The 23,900-nt window shown below is 39.5% G+C and overlaps 1 protein-coding gene and 1 non-coding gene across 8 annotated transcripts in view; one reads left to right on the top strand and one right to left on the bottom strand.

The window, feature by feature from the left end:
• Nucleotides 1-1,427: 1,427 nt before the first annotated feature.
• On the top strand, nt 1,428-1,500 carry TRNAD-GUC. Its single transcript has one exon. It is a non-coding gene; the product is annotated as a tRNA-Asp (tRNA).
• A 3,540-nt stretch (nt 1,501-5,040) lies between these two features.
• LOC122654486 (pullulanase 1, chloroplastic) overlaps nt 5,041-23,900 on the bottom strand; it is a 125,260-nt gene continuing 106,400 nt past the window's right edge. For 3 of the 7 annotated variants that reach the window (XM_043848597.1, XM_043848600.1, XM_043848598.1), the window contains exons 23-28: nt 11,399-11,487; nt 11,036-11,113; nt 10,730-10,868; nt 6,099-6,208; nt 5,912-6,011; nt 5,041-5,829 (exon numbers count right to left, since the gene is read on the bottom strand). In XM_043848597.1, the coding sequence (XP_043704532.1) occupies nt 5,719-5,829; nt 5,912-6,011; nt 6,099-6,208; nt 10,730-10,868; nt 11,036-11,113; nt 11,399-11,487 (627 nt within the window). In that variant the 3' untranslated portion in view covers nt 5,041-5,718. Of the gene's footprint in view, nt 5,830-5,910; nt 6,012-6,098; nt 6,247-10,729; nt 10,869-11,035; nt 11,114-11,398; nt 11,488-23,900 lie in introns of those variants that run through there. The other 4 variants (XM_043848599.1, XR_006331918.1, XM_043848601.1 and 1 more) reach the window with 4 other exon arrangements.

Genomic DNA, 23,900 nt, shown 5'->3' with positions numbered 1-23,900 from the left:
TGGGTATGCTAGCGGTATACGTATGCTAGCACACCATGTATCTATCTCTCTTTTCCTCCCTTTGAGGGTAAGAGAGTCACTTCAAAGGGGGGGGGGGGGGGAGAGAGAGAGAGAGAGAGAGAGAGAGAGAGAGAGAGAGAGAGAGACACAAAGGGTGCTAGCATATGGTATCACTGCTAGCATACCCATCTCTCACCCGATATTATAAATACAGTAACTGCCTGTCTCGATGAATTGAGAAAAACGTGTTCACCCACATCCTGCGACATTTTAACCTTAAGAAATCCAACCAAAGGAATTAGGAGATATTTAACTATAAGTACCAGTGGTGGTTCTCTGCCTAGAAAAGAAAATATATTGATGGTCATTTTAGAGTTCATTTAACCATTTTGACCATTGCCTAGACGAGGAACCTTCTACATCGATCGCATGTCAATTTTTTTCGATCCATTATGTATGAAAGTCCATGTAATAGAGAACCCCACATATATGTCAATGGCCAAATTTTAGTTCAAAGTAAGAAGGAAAGTTGCTCAAGTCCTAATTCAAAGGTTTAGTTAATTACCAAAATGTCATCAAATGAAGATGAAAATAAAATACAAAATGACATCTTTTGTAATTTTAGATACTTCCTCTACTCATTTTAAGCTGAAATTATACCAATGAGATGCTTGTCTATTCCTCTATCACATATACTAACCCATGTACTTCCATGTGGCACATAGTAAAGCATTGTACTAGAAGGCATAGTGACAGGAAGAAAATCCTTACCTAAATATTTTGACTGAAAATACAACTACGTATATTTGCTAGTGTTTAGAAACAGATTATAAATGTTTCCCACGACACCCACTTAAAACTGAAACTACCTACTCCACTTGAAATACTATAGCATCCCCTAAAAAATGTCCTAAATACTCCCTATTTGACGGGTTTCCCTAAATACCCTCCTTGCTCCTTTGATTGAAACTACACACGGAGGATCAGAAGGATCCCTCTCCCTTAGCAATATTATTTGGGGTGTAAGCCAAAAGACCATCTAAATGAATTTTACAACTAAGGCCTATAATAAAATAGAAATATCAACCGACCAAATGGATACATTAACACAAAGATTTTTAAATACTAATTAGGGAAAAGGAACGCTAATCGGTCACTGGGCATGGTGTGTACTTGCGTCCGAATACAGCCCAACGAGAAAAGATCAGCGCACCCCTGGTCCATTCTGCCTTTCCAAGGGGTGCATCGATCTTTTCACGTTGGGTTGTGTTTGGGCACAGGTGCACGCCGCGCCTAATGACCGGTTAGTGTTCTTTTCTCCGTACTAATTATTATGGCTAATTTTTCTTCCTACACAAGTAGTAGAAGTTGTTCTTCTTTGAAAAGGATTGGACATTATTAAAACTATAATATACCTTTACCCATCAACTCGTTGTAGTATAGTGGTAAGTATTCCCGCCTGTCACGCGGGTGACCCGGGTTCGATCCCCGGCAACGGCGTCTCATTTTTGGTTTTGGGGGTTTCCGCGGCTTGCGCCGCTTATTTTTCAGTTTTATAGCTCTGTTAAAATTGCCAAATTCCCTTTTTATACTGAATTTCTTGGTCCGCTTATTCTTCTTGTTTTTTGTGCATTTGAAGAAGAGCGAATTGAGTATACCATTGGACTAGAGGGAAATGAGTTTAGTCCATCTCATCATGTATTACAACAATGTATTTCTGTGACAATGCTATAAGAGGAATGAAACATCTATCTGGTTAACATAGCTTGAGCATGGAGTATTTCCCCAGTCTTCTTTCTTTGAAGCATCCTCAAAGGCCAATGTTTCATGGGTTTAGAAAAGTTTGCTTAAGGGCAGACCTGTCCTTTCCCTTTTCTTCCCTATGGAAATCTCGGTAATATCTCAAGTTCCTATCCCTTTTTGTTATACTAGTGATGCTTGGATTTGGGTTTTTCATCGGTCTGGTTGTTTTTCAGTTAAATCTGCATATGATTCTTCCCTCACCCAGGGTCCTTCCCTTGAACCTTTTTGGTTGAGGCTTTGGAAGTTAGATATTTATTCCAAAAATAAAAACGTTAGTCTGGAGATGTAGCTCTAATGCTTTGGCGGTAAATAAACTTTTGGTTTTGCATCACTTGCCTACTAATGCCATATGTCCTCTATGTTTGGTTGGGGAAGAATCCATTGTTCATACTCTCTTTTGTTGCTCGTGTGCTTCGGCAATGTGGTTAGTATCTCCTCTTCGCTTTAATACTTCTGAATATCATAGTGAGCGTTTTAAGGATTGGCTCAATTTTTTGGTCACAAAGTATAAAAATGTTCCAAATTTGTTGGATTTTAACATTATTTGGTCTTCCTGTTTATGACAGATCTGGAAATCTAGTAATAGAATGGCGTTTGATCATGTTCCACCAGACCTCTCGTGTACTATTTCAACTGTCAATGCTTCTATCATGGAAGGGCACCTTTGTGTTTTCACCCCTGCTCCAGTGTTCCGTGTCCTCGGCCAGGTGCTGATACGGCTCCACTTGTTTCCTCTGCTTAGTTCTTTGCTATGCATTTGGACGGCACTTGGAAAGCTGGTTCTTCTATTGGTGGTAGGGACGTTGTTTTTCACAAAAAGTCAGGCTCTTTTGTGGCTGCTACATGCAAGCATTGATCTAGCTTTTTTGCAACTACTACTGAAGCAGAAACTATGGCATTCTTCTAGCTCTGCAATTCTATTTGTTTCCTTTAGTTGTCTATTTAGACCTGCTTATCTATTGTAAATGGTTTGTCAAATGTCTTGTCTTCTTTGGATTGAGCTGCAAAGTCTGTTGTAGAGGACATAGTCCGTTTAGTTTCTCTTCATCATGTAGTTTTTAAATTTGTTCTTAGGTCCTCTAATAGAGAGGCTCATCTGTTAACTTCAGGGGCTAAGCGTTTGGGTATTTCCCAAGTTTGGTGGCTCTCTCCACCTCTTGTACTTCTTTTTCCTTCTTTGAGTGGAGGCTTTGCTTCCTCTCTTTTTGAATAAAGTTGTGTGTTTTTGGTTGATCAAAAGAAAAAAAAATGTATGAAACTAAGGGTGTCAAAATGGAACTAAAACCAAATACCGAAATCAGAATCGACCATTTTACGATTGAATTGAAACGCATGTCGAAAAATGATCCTGTTTTGATTTTATAGGTTCTCTTTTTGGTTGGATTTTGATTTGCACCACAATACCAACGGTTCTAAATCGAATAGAAATTGGTATCTCTCACTTGAATATTAGCCCACACATCAGTTGGATTAATTAATAAAATAATGATTAATTTAATAAACAATAATAATTACATCATACTTGAAACATAAAATAAGTAAAATGTATTGGGACTAACTATATAATATAAATATGTTCAAGTACGGATTGAAAATGATGGGTCGTGTCAAAATGGATTAACAGAACTCTACCTGTTAATGGAAGAAATAATTTACTTATCATGTGAGAGTGGAGAAGAAAAGAAAAAAAAAAGGGGAAAACAAGGAACAAAAAGGAAAAGAACGGGTGAAGATGAGATTATCTTTTTATAATGTAAATTATAGATCACCCCTTGGTCTTTGAAAAAAACTCAAATCACCCCTTAGTTTAGATCCCAAAATGCCAAATTAGTCCCTGACGTTAGTTTTATGCTTATAAGTGATGATATCACCCAGTTAAATAAATTTAAATCCCTAAACTACCCTTGACCAGTGTAGATTGGCTATTTTTTTATCCTTGAATCTAAAAACCCTAAAATCATCTTCACATGACCTGCAACTCAAAATCCATGAATGTTCTCCATAGAATTCTTGTGCTGTCAACCATAAATCCATAAATGTTATTCCGAAATATTCTGAAGAGAGATCGATTAGATCTAATGGTCTGCGAGAAACTTCTGTGAAACCGCTCAATGGGTCAAGAAAATCTACAAGCCGAGATCTTCTCATGTCTAAGAAGATCACCGAGGTACTCTAATAACGAAAATACACCGGCATTTGTCGACAACAAGGCCGGGGTTAATCAGGCAGAACTATTGGTTTGCCGTAACGGAAATGAAGTAACCTAGAAAACAAATTCGGGGAAAAACCGACCAAGAAATGTTGGAGTGCAAAGGGTTTTCACGAAGGTGGCAGGAAAAGTTAATAAGGGCGTTTTAATTCGTCCAATGAATTGGCGAAGTACAGGAAAGGCATTGAGAGAGATTTCTACAGGTTCTCCGGCAATGACACCAATGGGAATGGGAGGGATGAAAAGAAGGAGCGATCTTTGAATGATATAAGCGAAGTTGTCAATCTGCACCCCCTGTAATTTCTCGTGATTTTCATTTTGAGACCGTTTTCATTCTATTAAAGCCAAATCCAACTGAGTTTATAGCTGATAAACTGGATTTTTTTTTTGTTTTTGTTCGGTCATTCTGATACAATTCGAGGTGGTTTTTTAGGGTTTTGGGGTGAATAATCTGCTTTCATAAGAAGTCATATGTAAGCAACACTTGTCATAGAACTTGATGTACAAGAGCTCTCTAGAGTCCAACTCTTATCTAATAGCTAAATAATATCAGCTCCTTTCCTTCGATTACAAAAAATGCAACATTGTGAAAGAATACAGATGGAAACATGCAACAAGAGAAAATATGGACATAAATAAACAATATGGGAAGTCTATGAACCTCATAAAAGCAGAAAAAATATCCTTAATATCCTTCAACTTTGCTACTTATGACCAAGTAGTTACGGGTTTGAGTCTAAAAACAGCCTCTATGTGAAAGCAAGGGTAAGGCTGCGTACATTTTAACTCTCCCCAGACCTGCATAATAAAGACAACATTTGCCTGTGCCTCTTAAGGTGATTTCTTCCACTCATCCATTTGCAATGAAGGAACAATTCCTTAAGTAGAGGTTACATCCCACTTGATTCACTAGATTGGAATTTAGTTCTACTAAATGGCATGTCTGATGGAGTCTGAAATTTTTTGGACAAATAGACCTAAGGGGTTTCAGCACAAATGGAGCTAGGCGCATGGCAAAATCAAAGTATAACAAAAGAATATCATTATTCTTGCTTATACCAGTGAGGATGGTTGATGAGAATCTGGGAAAGAAAACACTTCAAGATCCTAGTTCATCACCTTCCATCATCTGCCCAAAACCCAGTACACTCTTAATTTATTATAAGATCTCTTTACACAATGATGATTAGGTCTTGGTGGAAATACTGAATGCAAAAAAGAGTGAAATACACAGTAGGCTGCTTAATCTTTAACAACCGAGGATCTCCAGATCATGTCCAATCTCCATGGCTGGTCAGTTGCAATATCTTGAAGCAATCTAGTTGACAAGTCAGCAGAGGTTTGTGAAATTCAGGATCCTAATATATGGTGGCTCCAATCCAATAGAATAGGGTACTGTTCATCTCTGTAACATTTTGGTCTGGTTGAATCTTTTCCACTCAAACCCTAAAAGGAATATCAACAAACTCTGCTTTTTCTTATCATGTAGAATCGCTAAAAAATTTATTCATTGTGATGCTATACATAGAACGAGTTTTCTGTCAGCGGGTAAAACTGAACAACATAACTGATCCATAATAAGATCAGCTTTTGGATGAAGTCCCTTTCTTTATTGTACATCCACCTCTCAGACAAACAGATGGGATAACCTCTGAGTGCTATTCCTGATTCTGATTCTGAAGTTTTTCCAGCTGATAGAGCAACAATTATATGCCCCGAGGTTCAACAAACACCGATGTCGTCCTTGATGGCACATTAAAAGTCCCAGAGGAGGCTTCATATTTAGAACTCTTGACTAGCTTATCAGTTGACATCAACTGCACCAAGACCATGAGTAATGAAAAGGAAAGAAGACCACATGCGCAATGAAGATTATATTTTCTTAGTTGAATAAATTACCTGTACTGGGTGCAGTTGAAGAGTTCTCGACTGCAGTGCAGGGATTGCAGCTGTTACTTCAGTTGGGCAGGCATTGAAAACTACAACAATATAGGAGTAGCTGTTTGGAACAAACAGAATTAAAAATATTATCAAAAAATGACATGTTAAGTAACCATCCTAGAATTTGTTAAATTTGTGTACCCACATGGGATCTAATTGAGCTAAACCAGGCATGCCATCATGGCCATCCTCGATGCTCATCACAATAACCCCAGGGACCCATGAGGGACCAGTATTATGGAACCGTACCCTTTGCTGGAAAAAAAAGAAAGATGCACTTCAAGCTATTAAACCTTAAGAAGGAGATCAACATTTCAATCTGGTGTCATACCTATTATGCTGCCCATTCATGTAACAGCTCGAAGCACTAAATTAGATGCACAAAGAAAGGAGGAAACAAAATGCATAATTTAATCTGGCATAACAATAAATGAAAATTTTTATTTCACCAAAAGAACATGAAACCTTCAGCAGGTCTGTATTACACCTCTCACAAAGGAAAACGACACCAAGGAAAAGGAGAACAATACAAGAGAGGGAAGCACCATCTATTCGTTGAGACTGAATTGAATTCAATTTTATTTTGTTGTAGGTTTCTTTTTGTCTCAAATAAATGTTCAACTTAGGTCAATTTATCGAAATTATTTACCAGAAAACAGGGTTAGAAAAAGTACAAAATGGTTCAGTCCAATAACCTATAAACTTTAGAAAACCAGAGCATAATATCAATTTTGTTCAAAAGCAATTAAAATGATTTTAAAGACGGCAAAACTTGACAAAAGTCAACTCAATTAAGCCTTATCAGAATACTAGCGTTGGCTGTACAAATCTTGTTTGGCCAGTTCTCTAATTTAGAGCCATACCATCCAATAAATCACAAGCACTCATATTTTCTCACTACTAAAACCCAAGTCATTCTAGGCCTTCTCGCCACAGCTTTTATTCCTCCTGGCTGGTGCACTGAAGGTCTTTGACAGAACTTTAAAAGCTTACAACCTAATGTTGACCTATTAGGTGGGGAAAATTGCTAACCTTTTTGTTGGACTATGCAGGCAAAGTAGAAGATTGGCATTTCCACCTTGCAAACCAACTGATCACCATAGCTTCAGTGGTAAGAGCCATCGCATCAATCCTATATGGTAAGTGTTGTCTCTTGCCCAAGGAACACCATGATAAAACTATTTTTCTACAAAAGAATGAACCTTCAATGGGTGCATGCATGCATGAGTGTGTCGGTGTTAACACTCACTGAAGAAATAAACCAGATCTCTATGCAATTCTAATGAAGACTCTACCACTAACACACTAAAAGTCTTTGTTGAAGGTATGGTTTCCCATCACCTTAAGTTAAACAGATCATAAAGGTACTAAAAACAAGAAAAATCTACTTTTACTGCTGAAATTCATGGATATTGTAACAATATCAGACAAATAAACCAGAACAAGCAGAAGCAGAAGAAGAAGAATTCGATGGAAGCAAAGGCTCTGTTCTGATAACTAAACAGAATCGGGTGAGAAGCCCTCAGCCCACCTCTTCACTATATAAAGGAAAATAGACAATTCAGAGTTGGAGTCTAAGTAATACTCAAAGAACCAACCCTGTCTAGGACTCATAACAATTAAGTAACACCTAAACTAAAGAAGCTGCGGAACATAAGTTTGCCTTATTTTTTGTCTTCTTCTTGGCAGCCCGTTTAGCTTCAAAGTCAGCTGGTTTACCATGAATTTTCCAACACTTATCTTTGGTGTGGTAAGGCTTGTGAGAGTTGTGACAATGCTCACGAGTAACAGTGCTTGTAGTAGGAGTCGGGGCAGCAATCTATAGGGCTGATCTTTCAGTGATAGGAGGATGTAACAGAGCAGCCCTACGGTTTTCCTCAGAGGAGACCAAAGCATAGGATTGTTCAAGTGTGGGAAAAGGTTTATGGCCCAACACTTGAACACGAATCTGGTCATACTCCACATTCAAACCAGCCAAAAAATCATAAACTTTGATCTTGTCCACATGCTTCTTGTATGAAGTAATGTCAGCAACTATAGTAGGGTGGTAATCAGAGTATTGATCCAATTGCTGCCAAAGGCTGCGCAAAGTAGCATAGTATTTGGAGACTGATAGTTCTCCTTGAGTAATGAGTAGTATGAAGGACCTTCTTCCTGAGTTCATAAACTTGGGCATCATTGCCAAGCTGCCCATATGTTTCCTTGCAATCCAACCAAATCTGACAAGCAATATCAAGGAGAAGAAACCCATGGGCAAGGTCTGAAGTCATAGAACCAATCAGGTAGGACATGAGGACCCCATTGTTGGCAAGCTACTTAGTTTGAAGAGGACCAGTTTCAGTCGGCATAACACAGGTGCCATCAATATGGCCAGTATGGCCATGGCTAGTAATGGCAAAAGAGGCAGACCGAGACTACAGTAGGTAGTTTGAGCCATCCAGTTTGATGGGATTAAGAGGAAAAGTGTGATAGTCTGTTTTGCCTAGGCCATCATTATCAGAAGTAGCAGTGGAAGTAACAGAGTCACCCATAATTGCAGTAGACAAGCCCAAATCGCAGAGGCTGTGGTGATGAGAAACCCACTAAATACTCCAATATAATGTCCAGAAAGAGGAGGAGAGACTATGTAAAAGATGATTAGATGTGCCTCCAAAAAACAGCAACAGACAAGTAATTCCCTGAGATCGATTTTTGTCAGATGATGCTGAGATCATAGTATAAGATTTCGCGATATATCAGTATCTCGGGCCTACCGAGATATCCGAAATATCCCAAAATTTTGCCGAAATATTGCATTTTTTCTGCCATATTTCGGCAGTCCATCTCGGTGGGTTTTTGGCCATATCAAGGGCTGATACTTCATGGACACCCTTATTTAAGCTAAATAAACACATTTAAACGTTCATATTGCAAAAAAAAAAAGAACTCAATTTCGGCACCGTGACGCCGTAGATCGGCCATTGGTGTCTAACATATATTTAATTCATCCCCATCTAAGTTATAGAACCCCTAATTTTTTCCTATTTTAGTTATAGGAAAATCAACTTTTAAAACCAAAAAATATAAAATATAAAATACATATGTAAAAAAATTTTTGACACCGTGAGGTAGTAGATCGGCCTCCGGTGTCTACCATATAAATATTTCATCATCATCCAACAACTCTTGAACATAGTAATTTCAAAAAAATTAGTTTTAAAGAAAAAGGATTTACCTTAAATAGTGAAAAACCCTTGGAGGATGTGCTTAGATGAGGTTCCGACGTGTTTCCGGCGACAATACGTCAAAAATGAGCTTCAACAAGGCTTGGATGATGCTTGGAAGAGAGGAAGAAGAGCAAAAAATGAAGAACTTTGAGCTTTCAGCAGTTCTCGGTCGATATATCGACTGAGACTTGCGAAATATGGCATTTAAAACAAGTGTCACGTGACACTTTAAGTTAAAAAACAATATTTCGACGATATTTCGTGAGTCCATGAAATATCGGCGAGTTTTGATACTTTTTCATTTTGAGCTACCATTTCGTCTCGGTAGGCTCGAAATATTCCGATATATCGCGAATTCTTGTACCATGGCTGAGATCGACTTTTGGGAGAAGGCTGTCAAAAAAGCAATGGATGGTGCTGAAATTGGGATCGAGTGGGCCTGTAGGGCTGCTGAATTACTCTTCCAAAAATCAGCACCAATAGAAAGCTGTACCCCTAAGATCGATATTTGCAAGGTTTTGGGAAAACCTGAAAAAAATCGATCAAGGAGGGGATCTTCAGAAGTGCTGGCCAAAGATAGAGGCTTGGCTAATAAACTGTCACAGGACTTGATCTTCAAAGAGGTGGAGAGATTCCTTGTAATGGAGATTGAATCAATCCAAAAATATGAAGTCTTCAAATTTCACAAACAGAGAGCAAGCCCTTATCGATTGAAGTTGTTATAGCATGGACTGAGGTGATGGAGGGCAGCAACTAGATCATATGGATCACCTCATCAGTGCTGCCCTATGAAAGAAGTAACAAAAGAGAAAAAAGGAGAGGAAAGGGAGATCGAGAAAGAGAAGAGAAAGAGGAGATTGAGAATGGAGGAGAGGAGAGCCCTAATTCAAAACCTGCTCTGATGCCATGTTAATAGGATCAGAATTAGAGCTGAATGCTTGGATGTCTAAGACTGACCCCAAGCTCTATATTTATAATAATCAAAAACATTACATGGACAGAATTGTCCTTACATACTAGAATGAATAATAAAGAACAATAAAGAGGTAAAAAGTCCAGAATACCCCTACGGTATTCTGGCCCATACAATCCAACAGAAGAACAATTACATACACCTCTCTAGGGAGGTAAAAGGTAAAAAAGATAAAAAGCTAGAAATTACAAAATAGGACAACTAGACAAAAGGCTAGTTCCTAAACTACCCTTATTACATAACTTCCAATAACTAACAATATATTCGCACACAACCTATTGATCCATCTTCTTTTCCCCTCAAATATTCTTCTATTCTTTGAAATTCATAATCTCCAACATACGGCACAAGGGACAAAGATCAAGATTTTACAGGTCAGACTGGAACTCAGGAGACCTATCACTAGATCAGATCAAGATCAAGCTGACCTTATTTGAACTCAAACTACTAGGAAGCCCAAAAACAAAAAAAATGGTTACAAAATCAGGCTGGAAGCCTGAACATCATTGGATGGCAAGTGCAGAGACTGATCTGAAGCATTCTTTTGCAGAGGTAAAAAAAACATAGACATAATTTTTTTTTTTTTTAACATCTCACCTGGATGGCATTTGCTGTCCTCAAACGGAGAAGTGGGGAAGAGTACCTAATCCTTAAAATGTTAGAAAAATTTTCTACTGCAGCAACTATGTGACTTTTTTTAGGCTTAAAGGATGGATCTGCCAGACGTGTTTTAATCCTGAAAAGAAGTTAGATTCAAAAACCTTTAGTAGAAAAATTGTGTTAGATGTCCTAAACTAGGAAACAACCTCTATGCTTAAATACTCTGAAAAACTATGATGACCTAATAAAAAAAAAATTGTTAATTGACAATGTCCAACAAAGTGAAAAGTAATAAACACTTACAGTGGCCAGTTCTTCTCATTTTTTCCCTTAGGAGGAAGACCAACACCCCAATTGTTTGTTTCATAGCTGAAGTCTAGTCTGGAAAGGGTGAAAAGCAACGTTGAACAAAGGAAAATACAGAAGTCAAACACGAAGAAGAAAGTCATTTTCATTCTGTGATGATAAGAGGGGAAAAAGGAAGGAAATGGGGAAAAAAATTGGAAAGACTTTAAGACCCTTGGTTAGATTTTAATCACAGCACTGCAGCACTGTCACCGAGGATAATTTTTTAATAAATCAAGCAATAGCAAGGGCATCCTCATTCTAGAAGGAAATACATTAAATAAAAAATAATAGTGTAATTCAGGGTTAGAAATAGTTGACCTGTTGAACCAATCACCCGAATTATATGAGTCACGATCAAGTGATTTCGAGCGTAAAATCTCATCACCAGAATGAAAAAATGGAATGCCCTAGAATGGGACACTTAGTCAGTGGCAGTATACTAAGAAAACAAGGTAAGTGAACAAAAAAGATAAGAAGACCAACACCAATTAGCAATTACAACAACCAAAATAGGAGGCTACAACAAAAGCACCCACAGCCTAAACAAACAGGAAGAGGCTTCCAATACATGAGATTCCAATTGAAACAGCAATAAAAGAAACGCCCCCGCTTAAAACCCCCAAGAAAGCAGAAAATCAAGATACAATAAAAGCAAGAAAAATTTGAATAACCATAATTCATACTTAACTCATTCTTGAAGATGTGTGCAGTCTGTTCTCTCCGAAGACTGCTGTATATGGCCAAGAGTATTTACAAGGTCACCTACCAGGACTGAATGTGGCAGATGTCCCACACACTAATAAGATCGATCATCATTCTTGGGAAATCCCAGGAATCACCAAATAAGGCAAGGAAGAATAACCACAACCCATGGATTACAACTACTTCATCAGTAAATGACCAAGATGGTATACTATGAGAATCTTATCTAGAGGCGTTCTTCCACATATAGAAGTGCACTTTGATTGGTGCTTCAAATTTCCAAATTGTTAGAAGATGAGAAAGAATGATTGAGAGCTGAAATACTTGAGTGAATAATGTCTTCACTCAGCCCCTTTACTTATAGATTTCATTAATAGGGCAGAATTACAAATATAACCCTCCATAGCCAACTATGATAGCTAGAGAGGGAAATAAAGGAAATAAAACATAGAAAATACCCAAAATACCCTTATCGGGTTTACATATCTCAACACTCCCCCTCAAGTTGGTGCATATATATCATGCATGCCCAACTTGACTAAGCTAGGATGAAACAACTTTCCACTTGACCCTTTTGTGAAGACATCTGCAAGTTGATCACTTAACTTCACAGAAGGTATACAAATCTGCCCACTTTCCAACTTCTCCTTGATGAAGTGTCTGTCAATCTCCACATGCTTGGTATGGTCGTGCTGCACTAGATTGTGAGCAATGCTGATTGCTGCTTTTTTGTCACAGTACATCATTGGAAGATGAACAAAACCACTAATATCTAGGAGCAGACTCTGAAGCCACAAAAGTTCACATATGCCCTGGGCCATGGCACATTGGCATGAAACTCAGCTTCAGCACTGGATCTTGCCACCACATTTTGCTTTTTACTTTGCCAGGTGACAAGGTTGCCTCCTACAAAAGTACAATAACCTGAAGTGGATTTCCGGTCTAGATTCCCACCCCAGTCAGCATCTGTGTAAGCCTTGATGCGAAGATGATCATGCGGTGAGAGAAGAATCCCTTTTCCTGGAGCTGACTTCAAGTAATGGAGAAGACGAAGAACAGCCGCCATATGAGTAGAGTAGGGATCATGCATGAACTGGCTAACCAAGCTTACTGCAAATCTAATGTCCGGTCTGGTATGGGAGAGATAAATTAATTTTCCCACCAGTCGTTGATATCGAACCTTATCAACAGGATCACCATCTTTCTCTTGCAGACGAGTAGTAGCTTCTAAGGGAGTGTCACATGGATGACACCCTAACAAACCAGTTTCTGTGAGTAGGTCTAGAACATACTTCCTTTGGGAGAGAATGAAGGAGTGCACTTAATGGTGCCCTTTCCAGAAACAGTAGAGAGGGAATCATCAGCCACACGAACTTTATTGTTACCTGATAAAGGAAAATACTGAAAAAAATGAGTGGGAGATCCAATCATATGGTTAGTGGCACCTGAGTCAATTATCCAGGAAACGGATACGACTGAGGCACAATGGCCACTAAAAGAAATACCTGATTGGGAAGAGGAAGATGGAGCAAAGGTCACTGGCAAGGATGTGGCAGAAGCTGCAGACGGTGCTGGTGAAGATGAGTCCAGCCTGGTCATCAGACGACGCAAGGTCTATAGCTCCTCTTGAGAAAGTAATGGATAAGTAGTTGTATCCTCGAATCATAGTTTAAAATCTCGCAATATCTCGGTATCTCGGGCTGGTTGAGATGGCCGAAATATCCGAAATATACCGAAATATCGTCAAATTATGGTATTTTCTCTGCCATATTTCGGCACTCCATCTCGGTGGGTTTTTGGCCATATTAAGGCCTAATACTTCGTGTACACCCTTATTTAAGCTAAATTAACACATATAAACCTTCATATTGCAAACAAAATGAACTCAAAGTGGTATTTTGGGTTTGCACCCTTAATTGACAGTATATGGTCGCCGACCTTGATGTATAAATAGTTAAATACACATTGATTAGGTACTAAAAGACATATAAGAAATTTAAACAAAGTAATGAAACAAAAATAACTCATAAGTCATAACTCATAAACTCCATAATAGTCAATAGTTCAATACTCAATAGTCAATACTCATTACTCAATAGTCAATACACAAAGTCACAAGAGTGCAAGACTCACAAGAAATATCATGAAATATCACGAAATATCACCGAAATATGAACTTTTTCCATTTCGCCTTGCCATTTCGTCTCGGTACTGCCGAGATTTCTGAAATATCCCGATATATCGGTGATATTTCGCGAAATCTTGAACCATGCCTCGAATGCAGTATGATGAGCCTTGGCCGAAGGAGGACAACCCTGTCTACAACCTTGAGTATCAAAGGGACTCCCATGCAGTTTCCAACACTTGTCTCGAGTGTGTCATTCCTTTCCACAATAATAACACTTCACTGGGACTCTGTCAGAAGTATAACGATCACAAGTACCACAAGAAAGACATCCATGTGATGAATTTTGTGTGCCAGAATATAGGGATGATCGTTCCTTTGTCACCGGAAGAACCATGGCATTACAACGACTACCTTCTGACTGCACCAGGGCATTAGCTTGCTCAAGTGATGGAAAGGGATCACGATTCAGGATATGAGCCCGAATCTGATCAAACTCAATGTTGAGACCAGCGAGAAAATTACAGACGCGGAGACTGTCTTCCCATTTTTTGAATGCAGTCGCATCAGTATCACATGTAGTTGTAAAAGACCCATAGAAATCCAACTCTTGCCACATGCTAGGTAGGGTTGAATAATACTGGGATAATGATAATTCTTGTTGTTTGGACTCATGAATTTTATTTTAGAGTTCATAGCATTGGGCAGCATTACCAACCTGAGAATAGGTGTCTTTGGCTGTCTTCCAGATCTTAGCAACAGCATCTAGAATAAGATAGCCCCTGGCAATGGTGGGATCCATCGAGTTGATGAGATATGACATTACCAGATATTTATCTTAAGCAACTCCAGCAGTAGAAGGCATAGCAGATTCCTTGTCAGGTAGCATGAATAGCCACGGGAACCATAGTTGTCATGGCGTTTAGGCGACCCAAGGCGTTGAAGAGGGTCCAAAATCAATGCGACACAACAAAGCACCTGGCAACTATGACGGGAACCAGTCGCGAGATTACAAGAATGTGACCATATCAAGTAATTGCTCCCATTTAGTTTGATGGAGCTAAGAGGGAATGAAGGAAAGTTTTGCTGACTAACTCCTTCCTGTCCAAAAGAGGTGGTGATCAAATCAGACACCATGGTTGCTGGTCAAGTCATGTTCAACAAAACATCAACACTGCACACACTACACGAAGGATCCTAGAAAAAATCACCAACGAATCCCGATTGAATGAGGGATTTAGATCATTGTAGGTGAAAGCCCTTGGTGGGAGATAACTCACTACCAAGGGTGAAGAGAGAGGCAACCATGTGTGAAGGGACAGCTAAAAGAGGGCATCTAGCAGTGGACTCTGGCGGTGCTAGAACTGAGAGCGGGAGAAACGGAGACATGGTGGTGGTGGCTAACGGTGCTAAAACTGAGAGAAGAGAGACGATGGTGGGAGACGGTAGTAATTGTGTTTACGGCATAAAAACCGAGAAAGGAGAGAGAAGGGGAGACAGTAGGGATGGTCTAGGGTTTCGTGATGGAGGGCATTAGGGTTATGATCCTGATGTGGATCCTAGCTCTGATACCATGTGGGAATTGAGAATAATGTCTTACGTCCTTAGACACCAGCCCACCGTTATTTATAATAATGGAGAGAACATTCTAGAATAGATATAAGGACAGAAATAGCCCCAAAGAAAAAAAATACCCTTGAAGCCATATTACAACAGATCATAACCTAAGTGAACAACCATTAACACCGCTTCATAGACCACCCTAACCTCTGCCAATGCGTTATTCCTTTCGCCATAATATTTAGCAAAAGCCAAAATAACACAATGACGCAGTAGAAGATAGGTGGGCTAGTAGTGTTAACAAAACAAAATTTTAATGAATGCTTGAATGATCAATTAGACCAAGCAAGCCATATATTTATAATATCAGAATTACATCCTAAAGGACATATTTGTCCCTACTCTAGCTAACTCTAACTAGTAGAGTCAGCAGTACATAGAACATAAAAAATATAAGCACAAAAGGACTAGAATTCCCCCACGGTATTCTGGTGTACATTATTTGACACTCCCCCTCAAGTTGGAGCAAATATGTCAATCATACCCAACTTGACTAAAACAGGATGAAACAACTTTCTAGACAGTCCCTTGGTGAAAATACTTGTAAGTTGATCATGGACTTCACAAAGGGAACATAAATCAATCCTTCTTCCAACTTCTCCTTGATGAAATGCCTATCCACCTCAACATGCTTGGCACGTTCAAGCTGTACTGGATTATGTGCTATGCTAATTGTAGCCTTGTTGTCACAGTATAACATCATAGGGAGACAAATAGGAACACCAAGGTCTTGTAGCAAACCCTTAGCCATAGTAACTCACAAATACCTTGTGCCATAGCACAAACTGCTTCAGCACTGAAACGAGCTACCACATTTTGCTTCTTGCAACGCCAAGCGACAAGATTGCCACCTAAAAAAGAACAGTACCCAAAAATAGACTTCCGGTCAGGAGAACCAGCCCAATCAGAATTAGTATAGGCTTCTATCCGCAGGTGGTCATGAGGAGACAGGAGAATGCCTTTCCCTAGAGCTGACTTCCAATAGTGAAGGACACGAAGAACAACCTCCATATGGGAAGAGTAGGGATCATGCATGAACTGACTCACAGTGCTCACGGCTATAGCAATATCTGGACATGTGTGAGAGATAAATCAACTTCCCTACCAACCTTTGATATCGTCCTTTATCAATAGATTCACCCTCTTTTTCTTTAAGACAAACATTAGCATCCATAGGAGTATCTGAAGGGTTACATCCTAACAGGCCAGTTTCTGTCAGCAAGTCTAGAATATACTTCCTTTGGGAGAGAAAGATGTCCTTGGAGGACCGAGCAACTTCAATTCCAAGGAAGTACCTCAACTTTCCTAGATCTTTAATCTCAAATTCCTATCCCAGAAAATTCTTCAAACTACTGATTTCATCACCATCATGACCGATTACCACAATATCACCAACGTAGACTATAAGAACAGTGATTTTTTCACCAACTCTCTTAATAAAAAGAGTGTGATCAACATTACTCTGTTTATAGCCTACAAAAATCATAGCCTTATGAAACCTGCCAAACCATGCTTGAGGTGATTGCTTCAGCCCATAAAGTGCACACTTCAATCTACAAACTTTGCCTTGAGTCTTGTCACAAGAGAACCTTGGTGGAATATCCATATACACATCCTCATCAAGTTCTCCATTAAGAAAAGCATTCTTCACATCCAGTTGTTGTAAATCGCATCCAAGATTAACTGCACAAGATAATAGAACTCGGACAGTATTTAGCATTACAACAGGGGCAAAGGTCTCCTAATAATCAATGCCATATGTCTGAGTAAACCCTTTTGCCACAAGTCGTACCTTATATCTATCCACAGTGCCATCCATCTTCTGTTTCACTACAAACACCCACTTACACCTAATAGGTCTTTTCCCTGGTGGAAGTACCACAAGCTCCCATGTGTCATTTTTCTTTGAGGCTTCCATTTCTTCCATCATTGTTGCCTTCCACTTTCCATTTAATAGAGCTTCCTTCCAATTTTGAGGAATACGAACAGAAGACAGATAATAAACAAATGCACGAAAAGATGGAGAAAGGGAATCATAGGAAACAACATGAGATATAGGGTGTTGAATGTAAGCCCTAATACCTTTGCGAACAGCAATAGGTAGGTCAAGAGAAGAAGTATTACCAGATGGAGAAGTAGGTTCAGGATCCGGGGTTGGCACTTGGATAGGTACCGGTGTTGTAGTGGATTGAAGCTGCTTATGTCTGGTTCTGCTCTTTGTATAGACCTTCAAATTGGAATCATCAATCCTCCGCTAAAATTCACCAATGGTTTTCCGGATTGGAGTGATTTCCCCTGAGCAGGAATTTCATTATTATCTGTAATCTCCCCTTGTATAGGAACATCTCCCCCTAAAGTAAAGGGAGGAACAGGAGCAGAAACAGATTCATCATGCACATACCGAGGGGGGGGGTTCTATGTTCAACACATCTTCACTGAAACTCTCCCCCTAAAGAGGTTGGGACGAATAATAGAAGAGGCTCTCATGAAAAACAACATCCATACTTACCATAGTACGGCGGTAGGAGGATAATAACACTTGTACCCCTTTTGGGTGGCAGAGTAGCCTAAGAAAATGCAGCGGAGACCACAGGGTTCAAGTTTACTGGGAGATCTAGTGTCCCTAGCATAACAAACACAGCCAAACACCCTAGGGGGAACAATAAAAGAAGAAGAACCATGTAACAGTTCATCTGGGGACTTAAAATCAAGGACCCGTGTAGGCAGCCTATTAATCAATTATGTTGCAATGAGGACATCATCCCCCCAAAAAAAGGAGGGAACATTTCGAACAAACATAAGGGCCCAAGCCACTTCCAAGAGATGGCGATTTTTTCTCTCAGCCACACCATTCTGGGCTGGAGTATCAACACAGCTGATCTGATATAAAATCCCATGGGCAGCAAGGTATTTTTGGAACTGATCTTCCATATACTCTGTCCCATTGTCACTTCTAAAAATTTTTTGAGTGGCATTAAATTGGGTCTGAACCATCTTATGAAAATGCTGAAAACCTGAAAAAACTTCATTTTTTGTATGCATCAGGTAAACCCAAGTAGTTCTAGAATAACAGTTTATAAAGGTGACAAACCAACAATGTCCAGTAATAGAAACTTTGTGACTTGGACCCCACTCATCAGTATGAACCAAATAAAAAAGGGAAGAACATCTTTTATTAGAAATAGGATAATATGAACGTGTCTGTTTGGCCAAAACACAAGCCTCACAAAAAAATTCTTCCTCGTTACAATTTCTAACCAAATCTGGAAATAAATGAGATAAAGTTCCTAAGAGGGGATGTCCTAATCTAGATTGCCATTGGTGCAATTTAGAGGAGAAAGAAGGAGGCTGACACAATTGAGAAGGTAATGTTGTAAGAGAAAGACGACCATCATCAAGCAGGTACAATCCACCATGCACTTTACCACATCCAATCGTTCGGCCCATGTCTAGTTCCTAAAAAACACAATGAGTGGGACAAAACTGTAACTTTGCAATTCAGATCTTTAGTAAGACTACTAATGGAAAGAAGATTAGTAGTAAAATTGGGAATATGTAATACTGAAGACAAGGTAAAGGATGATGAGCAACTAATGGAACCCTTTCTTGAAATGGAGAGGGAGCCATCAGCCACCCGGACTTTATCCTTGCCAGAAGTAGGAGAATATGTATGAAAGAGGCTGGAAGAACATGTCATGTGATCAGTGGCACCGGAGTCTATAATCCATGAGGAAGAGACAACCGATGCACAATGACCAGCAATCGAAATACCTGAATGGGCAAAGTGGGAACCTGATGGAGTGTATGTAATAGAAGCAGCAGAAACCTGTAACATACGCCTGAAAGCTTGTAATTCTTCCTGGGGAGACTATGTTCAAAAGTGGGGGCAGTCGTAACACTTTCAGTATGATTAGCCTTGTTTTTAGTTTTACCACGACCACCTTTGGCTTCAAAGTCAGCAGGTTTCCCATAAAGTTTCCAGCAAGTAGCCTTAGTGTTATAAGGCTTGTTGCAATGTCCATACTTAACTTGGTGGAAGTGGAATCAGTAGAAAGAAGCATCAATAGTAGTAGGAGCAGGGTTGGAACCAGCCTGTAGGATAGACCTATCAATCGTAGGAGTATGAAGCATAGCAGTCCTACGAGTCTCCTCTGTATGGACCAAAGCATAGGACTGCACCATGTGAAACCCGTTATAAATTTGAACTTTTGGAACCTGTGTGATTTCAGGTTCTGGTTCAATCTCGTGACTCGTCTATAAAGGCATTCCGAACAACCAACTAACTTAGTCTCTAATGAGTCTGAGGTGTCTAGCGGTAGACAACACATAAGCTTGGCATGCCGGATTGATAGCCTGCGAACCTCACTCTATTCTAGGCTGAATTATGGGTGAGAATCCCTTCTTCTATGTAGATTTATAGTATTTTTTTTTACTTAAATAGTATAGTAGGGGCAGAATGGTAATTTCCTCTTATGGGACCCACATCCCTAGTGTGGAATCCAACTTCACGTAGATAACCCCAACTGGATTCCTGCTTATGTCACGTGACATCACCCTTATGACTTGAATATAGTTAATTAGGTGGTTATTACTATATAAAATTAGTTTAAAGAAATAAATTTCATAAACTGTTTTTAGTCCTAGCTATACCAAACAAGCCTTAGTTGGCCTTAGCTATATAAGAAAACATTTAGCTTTAGACTTCATTTCCTACCAAACAAAACCAAGGAAAACTGATTCTGCTCTAGAGAAGTGAAAGAAAATAAGAAGGGAGAAGGAGACCTAGAGCTTTGGAATTGCTTGAACTTGGAGCTGAAGCTTTGGGAAAGCTTGGATTGGGACTGCTAGCCTCTGCTCCATCTCAAACCTTGGTTGGCCTTCCAACCAGATTTTGATTCTGCCCAAAATCTCTTCCTCTTTGGTGTTCTTGCTGAGTTCTTAGTTCATCTCAGCCCATGCTTAAGAATTTAAGCAAATTGTTGTAATGATCTTGAACCAACCATGCAAATGAGTTGGAATAACCCAATTAGTGTGCCCTTCCTTTCCCCTTAACCAATTTTGAGTTTTATGGCCATGCATGTTAAGATCCTTGAAGAACAGCCAAAACCCCCAATGTTGTTTTATGGACCGGATGGAGTTGCAGGTTTGAATCCGGTCGACCAGTTGGACCTGGCCTGAATCTGATTCACTTTATTGTGATGGTTTTGAACCTAATTGCTAGGGGTATAACCTAGGGTTTCTTCCATGTCTAATTCATGTTATTTAATATCTATTAAGACTGTTTACCCCCTCCTCTGGTGAAGTTTGAATGTGAGTTTGGGTTTCTCTTTTGCCTAGTTTGTTCTACAATCTAAGGTAAGGGGATTTTGATTTAATTTGAGTGTGTTTATTGCTTAATTTCAGTTTATTAATGGTTGCCATGTCATACATCATTATAGCAGGTTATTACATATAGTTTTATAGTTTTCCCTTTTTATGCATTAGATGATTGCATGATACTAGGGTGCATTCCATCTTGCATATGCATAAATTATCTTGATACTTGTTGAAATTGATTGAAATGTGTCACTGGAAATTTTCTCTCTTATTATCTAATACTGGAACATATGCCATCATGATAGTGTGCATTGAGATAGGGATATCATAAACCCAATGCTACGGCCCTTACCAACAGCGGAGAGGTGTTGGATAACCCATGATAGGTTCGAAGGGATGATTCTGGGATGCCATTTACTGTCCCATATCCGAAGAACGTTACAGGAATAGGAATAAACAGTAGGGTTAACATTGGGGGGTTCGTTGGCGTCAGATGTGTAATACCTGAGCTGGCAGGTCCCCACCGTGGTAGAGTGGTATCGTTCGGGTGACCGACGTCTGGTTATGTGTTTCTGGGACCGAGGATATCATACCTACTACAGTAGCATTTATACCCCATGTGACCTAGTATCAATATTAGGAGCATACTTAACTTTAGGTCATTCATCATGGACTATCTGCATTTGCTTGTGTGTTTCCTTTGCTGGGCTTAGTGGAGCTCACCCCTGTGGATATCCTTATTTTTCAGATGATTCTCCTACTGCTGCCGATATTTCTATGAGAGCTACCTCTGCTCTGGATCCTCCTATTGCTGCAGGAGTTCAGGCTCCGTTGTATGTGGAGCACGATGTCTCGTGCTTGTGTGATGACTGTGCTTTCTCTTGATTGTGGCCTGACAGTCTAGGCTATCTCCCCCACTCTTTTGTGTTTATACATCACTTTTGTATACTTTAGTACGATATAGATCTTGTACTTTTATCTTGGGTTACTGGTGGAATTTGTACAAATGTAACTCAAGTTTCACACATTTATATATAAATGAATTATCACTTAGTTCTCTTTATTATTGATCTTATTCTTCTTATTTAAACTCTTCCACTGCGTTTAAATTACTATATTGTGATCATTGTTGTGAATAGGGTACTGCACTTGCGATCCTTGGGATTGATTGGATGTTGGATGGCATCCAGTCACACTAGGCCCTTATTAACCGGGCCGGGGTGTGACACACCAGAGTAGGGAAGGGAGTCCTACTAAGAACTTGCACAAGAATAGGATCATACTCAATGTTCAGATCTGCCAAGAAGTCACTCGAATTTTATCGACATGCTTCCTATAGGCAGCAATATCAGGAAGAGTCATAGGCTGAAAAGCAGAGTAGTGATCCAATTGATGCCATATGCTTTTGAGGACAGCATAGTATTGAGAGATAGAGAACTCCTTTTGAGTGGTGTCATGTACTTTCTTTCTTATTTCATACTCCTGTGCATCATTCCCAATCTGTCTGTTTGTCTCCTTTGCTGCAGCCCAAATCTGATGTGCAGTGTCCAATAACAAATAACCACTGGATAGGTCTGATTGCATAGAATGCAACAAAAAAGACATCACCATGGCATCATTTGAAAGCCATCGGTCTTGAAGAGGACCAGGGTCAGATGGTGCAGTAGTGGTGCCAAGGAGATGCCCAGTAAGCCCACGGCAAGCAATAGTTAAATAGGTAGAGCGGGACCACATCAGGTAATTTGTCCCATTAAGTTTAATAGCAGAAGCATAAGGCAGATATTCACTCCTTTGGTGGCCATCAATGCTGGAAGTAGCAGTAGTAATTTCAGACCGATCCATACTAACTTCAAAACAGCAAAAATACAAGTTGTCGATGCAGCCAGCCAAGAGCCAAAACAGAAAAAAATTCAGATCGATATGGGCAGAATCGATCCAAGGAGGGAAATCTGTAAATCTTCAAAAAACTTCCATAAAACTGCTGAAGAATTATGTACCAGCCTGCTCGAGTGCTCCTTGAAGTAGAAGAAAATAGCCCTCCAAAAATCAGCAAGATCTGAAACCTGTAACCCCAAAATCGAAAAGAGTCATCTAGGGGAATTGTCTTCAGTTGGTGGTGTAAACCTGTGATAGGTGATGTCCAAGGCAGCTAATATGGATCTCCAAGATGGAAAATCAATCAAATCAAATAGAGGCACGATCTTCAAGAGGGGGAGAACTCCAAAAATCACAGAAGGGAAAAACAGCAGTTATCGATCTCAAGTGGTATTTATAACATTGTTTGAAGAGGTATGATGAAGGGGCAGCATCTAGATCATAAGATCACCTCATTAGAGCTGCCCTAAACTGGATGAAGAGAACCAAAGAAAGAAAGAGGAGAAGAGATTGAGTGGAAGAGGGAGGGAGGAAAAAACGTTGGAGGGGACGTTTTGAAAACCTAGATCAAAGAATTTGGCTTTGATACCATGTTAATAAAACAGAACTTTAATGAATGCTTAAATGATAAATTAGACCAAGCAAGCCATATGTTTATAATATTAGAATTACATCCTAAAGGACAGAATTGTCCCTACTCTAGAGTTAGAGTCGGCAGTACATAGAACATAAAAAATATAAACCCAAAAGGACCAAAATACCCCCACGGTATTCTGGTGTACATTATTCAACAGCTAGATATCGTTCTAGCACAAACGAACCTTGAATCCACAAGTAGAGAAAAACGGAAAACTTGTTCTATTCAGAATGTAAACTGCATACAAAGGAGAATTCAAAGCCGTTATATAGAGAGGCTTGCTTACAGAAGAAGAAAATAAAAGTTCGAAATTCAAATTTCATTACTTTGGCTGGCTGTTTCGCCTTCGAAACACTCGAAAATGGCCAAAAAACGCATACGTCAGCGCCGACGGGGCTGACCCCAAAAGAGCTCGACGAAATCTTCGATTTGATATATAATTCACCCTATATTGCTTAATTCCTCCAACTAGTCCGGGTGGACTTCTGCTAGTCCAACCAGCTTAAGAACTCGTCCGATATCTCCTCTACATCACACAACCCTAA

This window comes from Telopea speciosissima, chromosome 3, assembly GCF_018873765.1.
Source record: "Telopea speciosissima isolate NSW1024214 ecotype Mountain lineage chromosome 3, Tspe_v1, whole genome shotgun sequence".
Taxonomy (NCBI): domain Eukaryota; kingdom Viridiplantae; phylum Streptophyta; class Magnoliopsida; order Proteales; family Proteaceae; genus Telopea; species Telopea speciosissima.
Note: the sequence above shows the minus strand (reverse complement) of the source record. Positions and strands in the feature narration are given on the sequence as shown.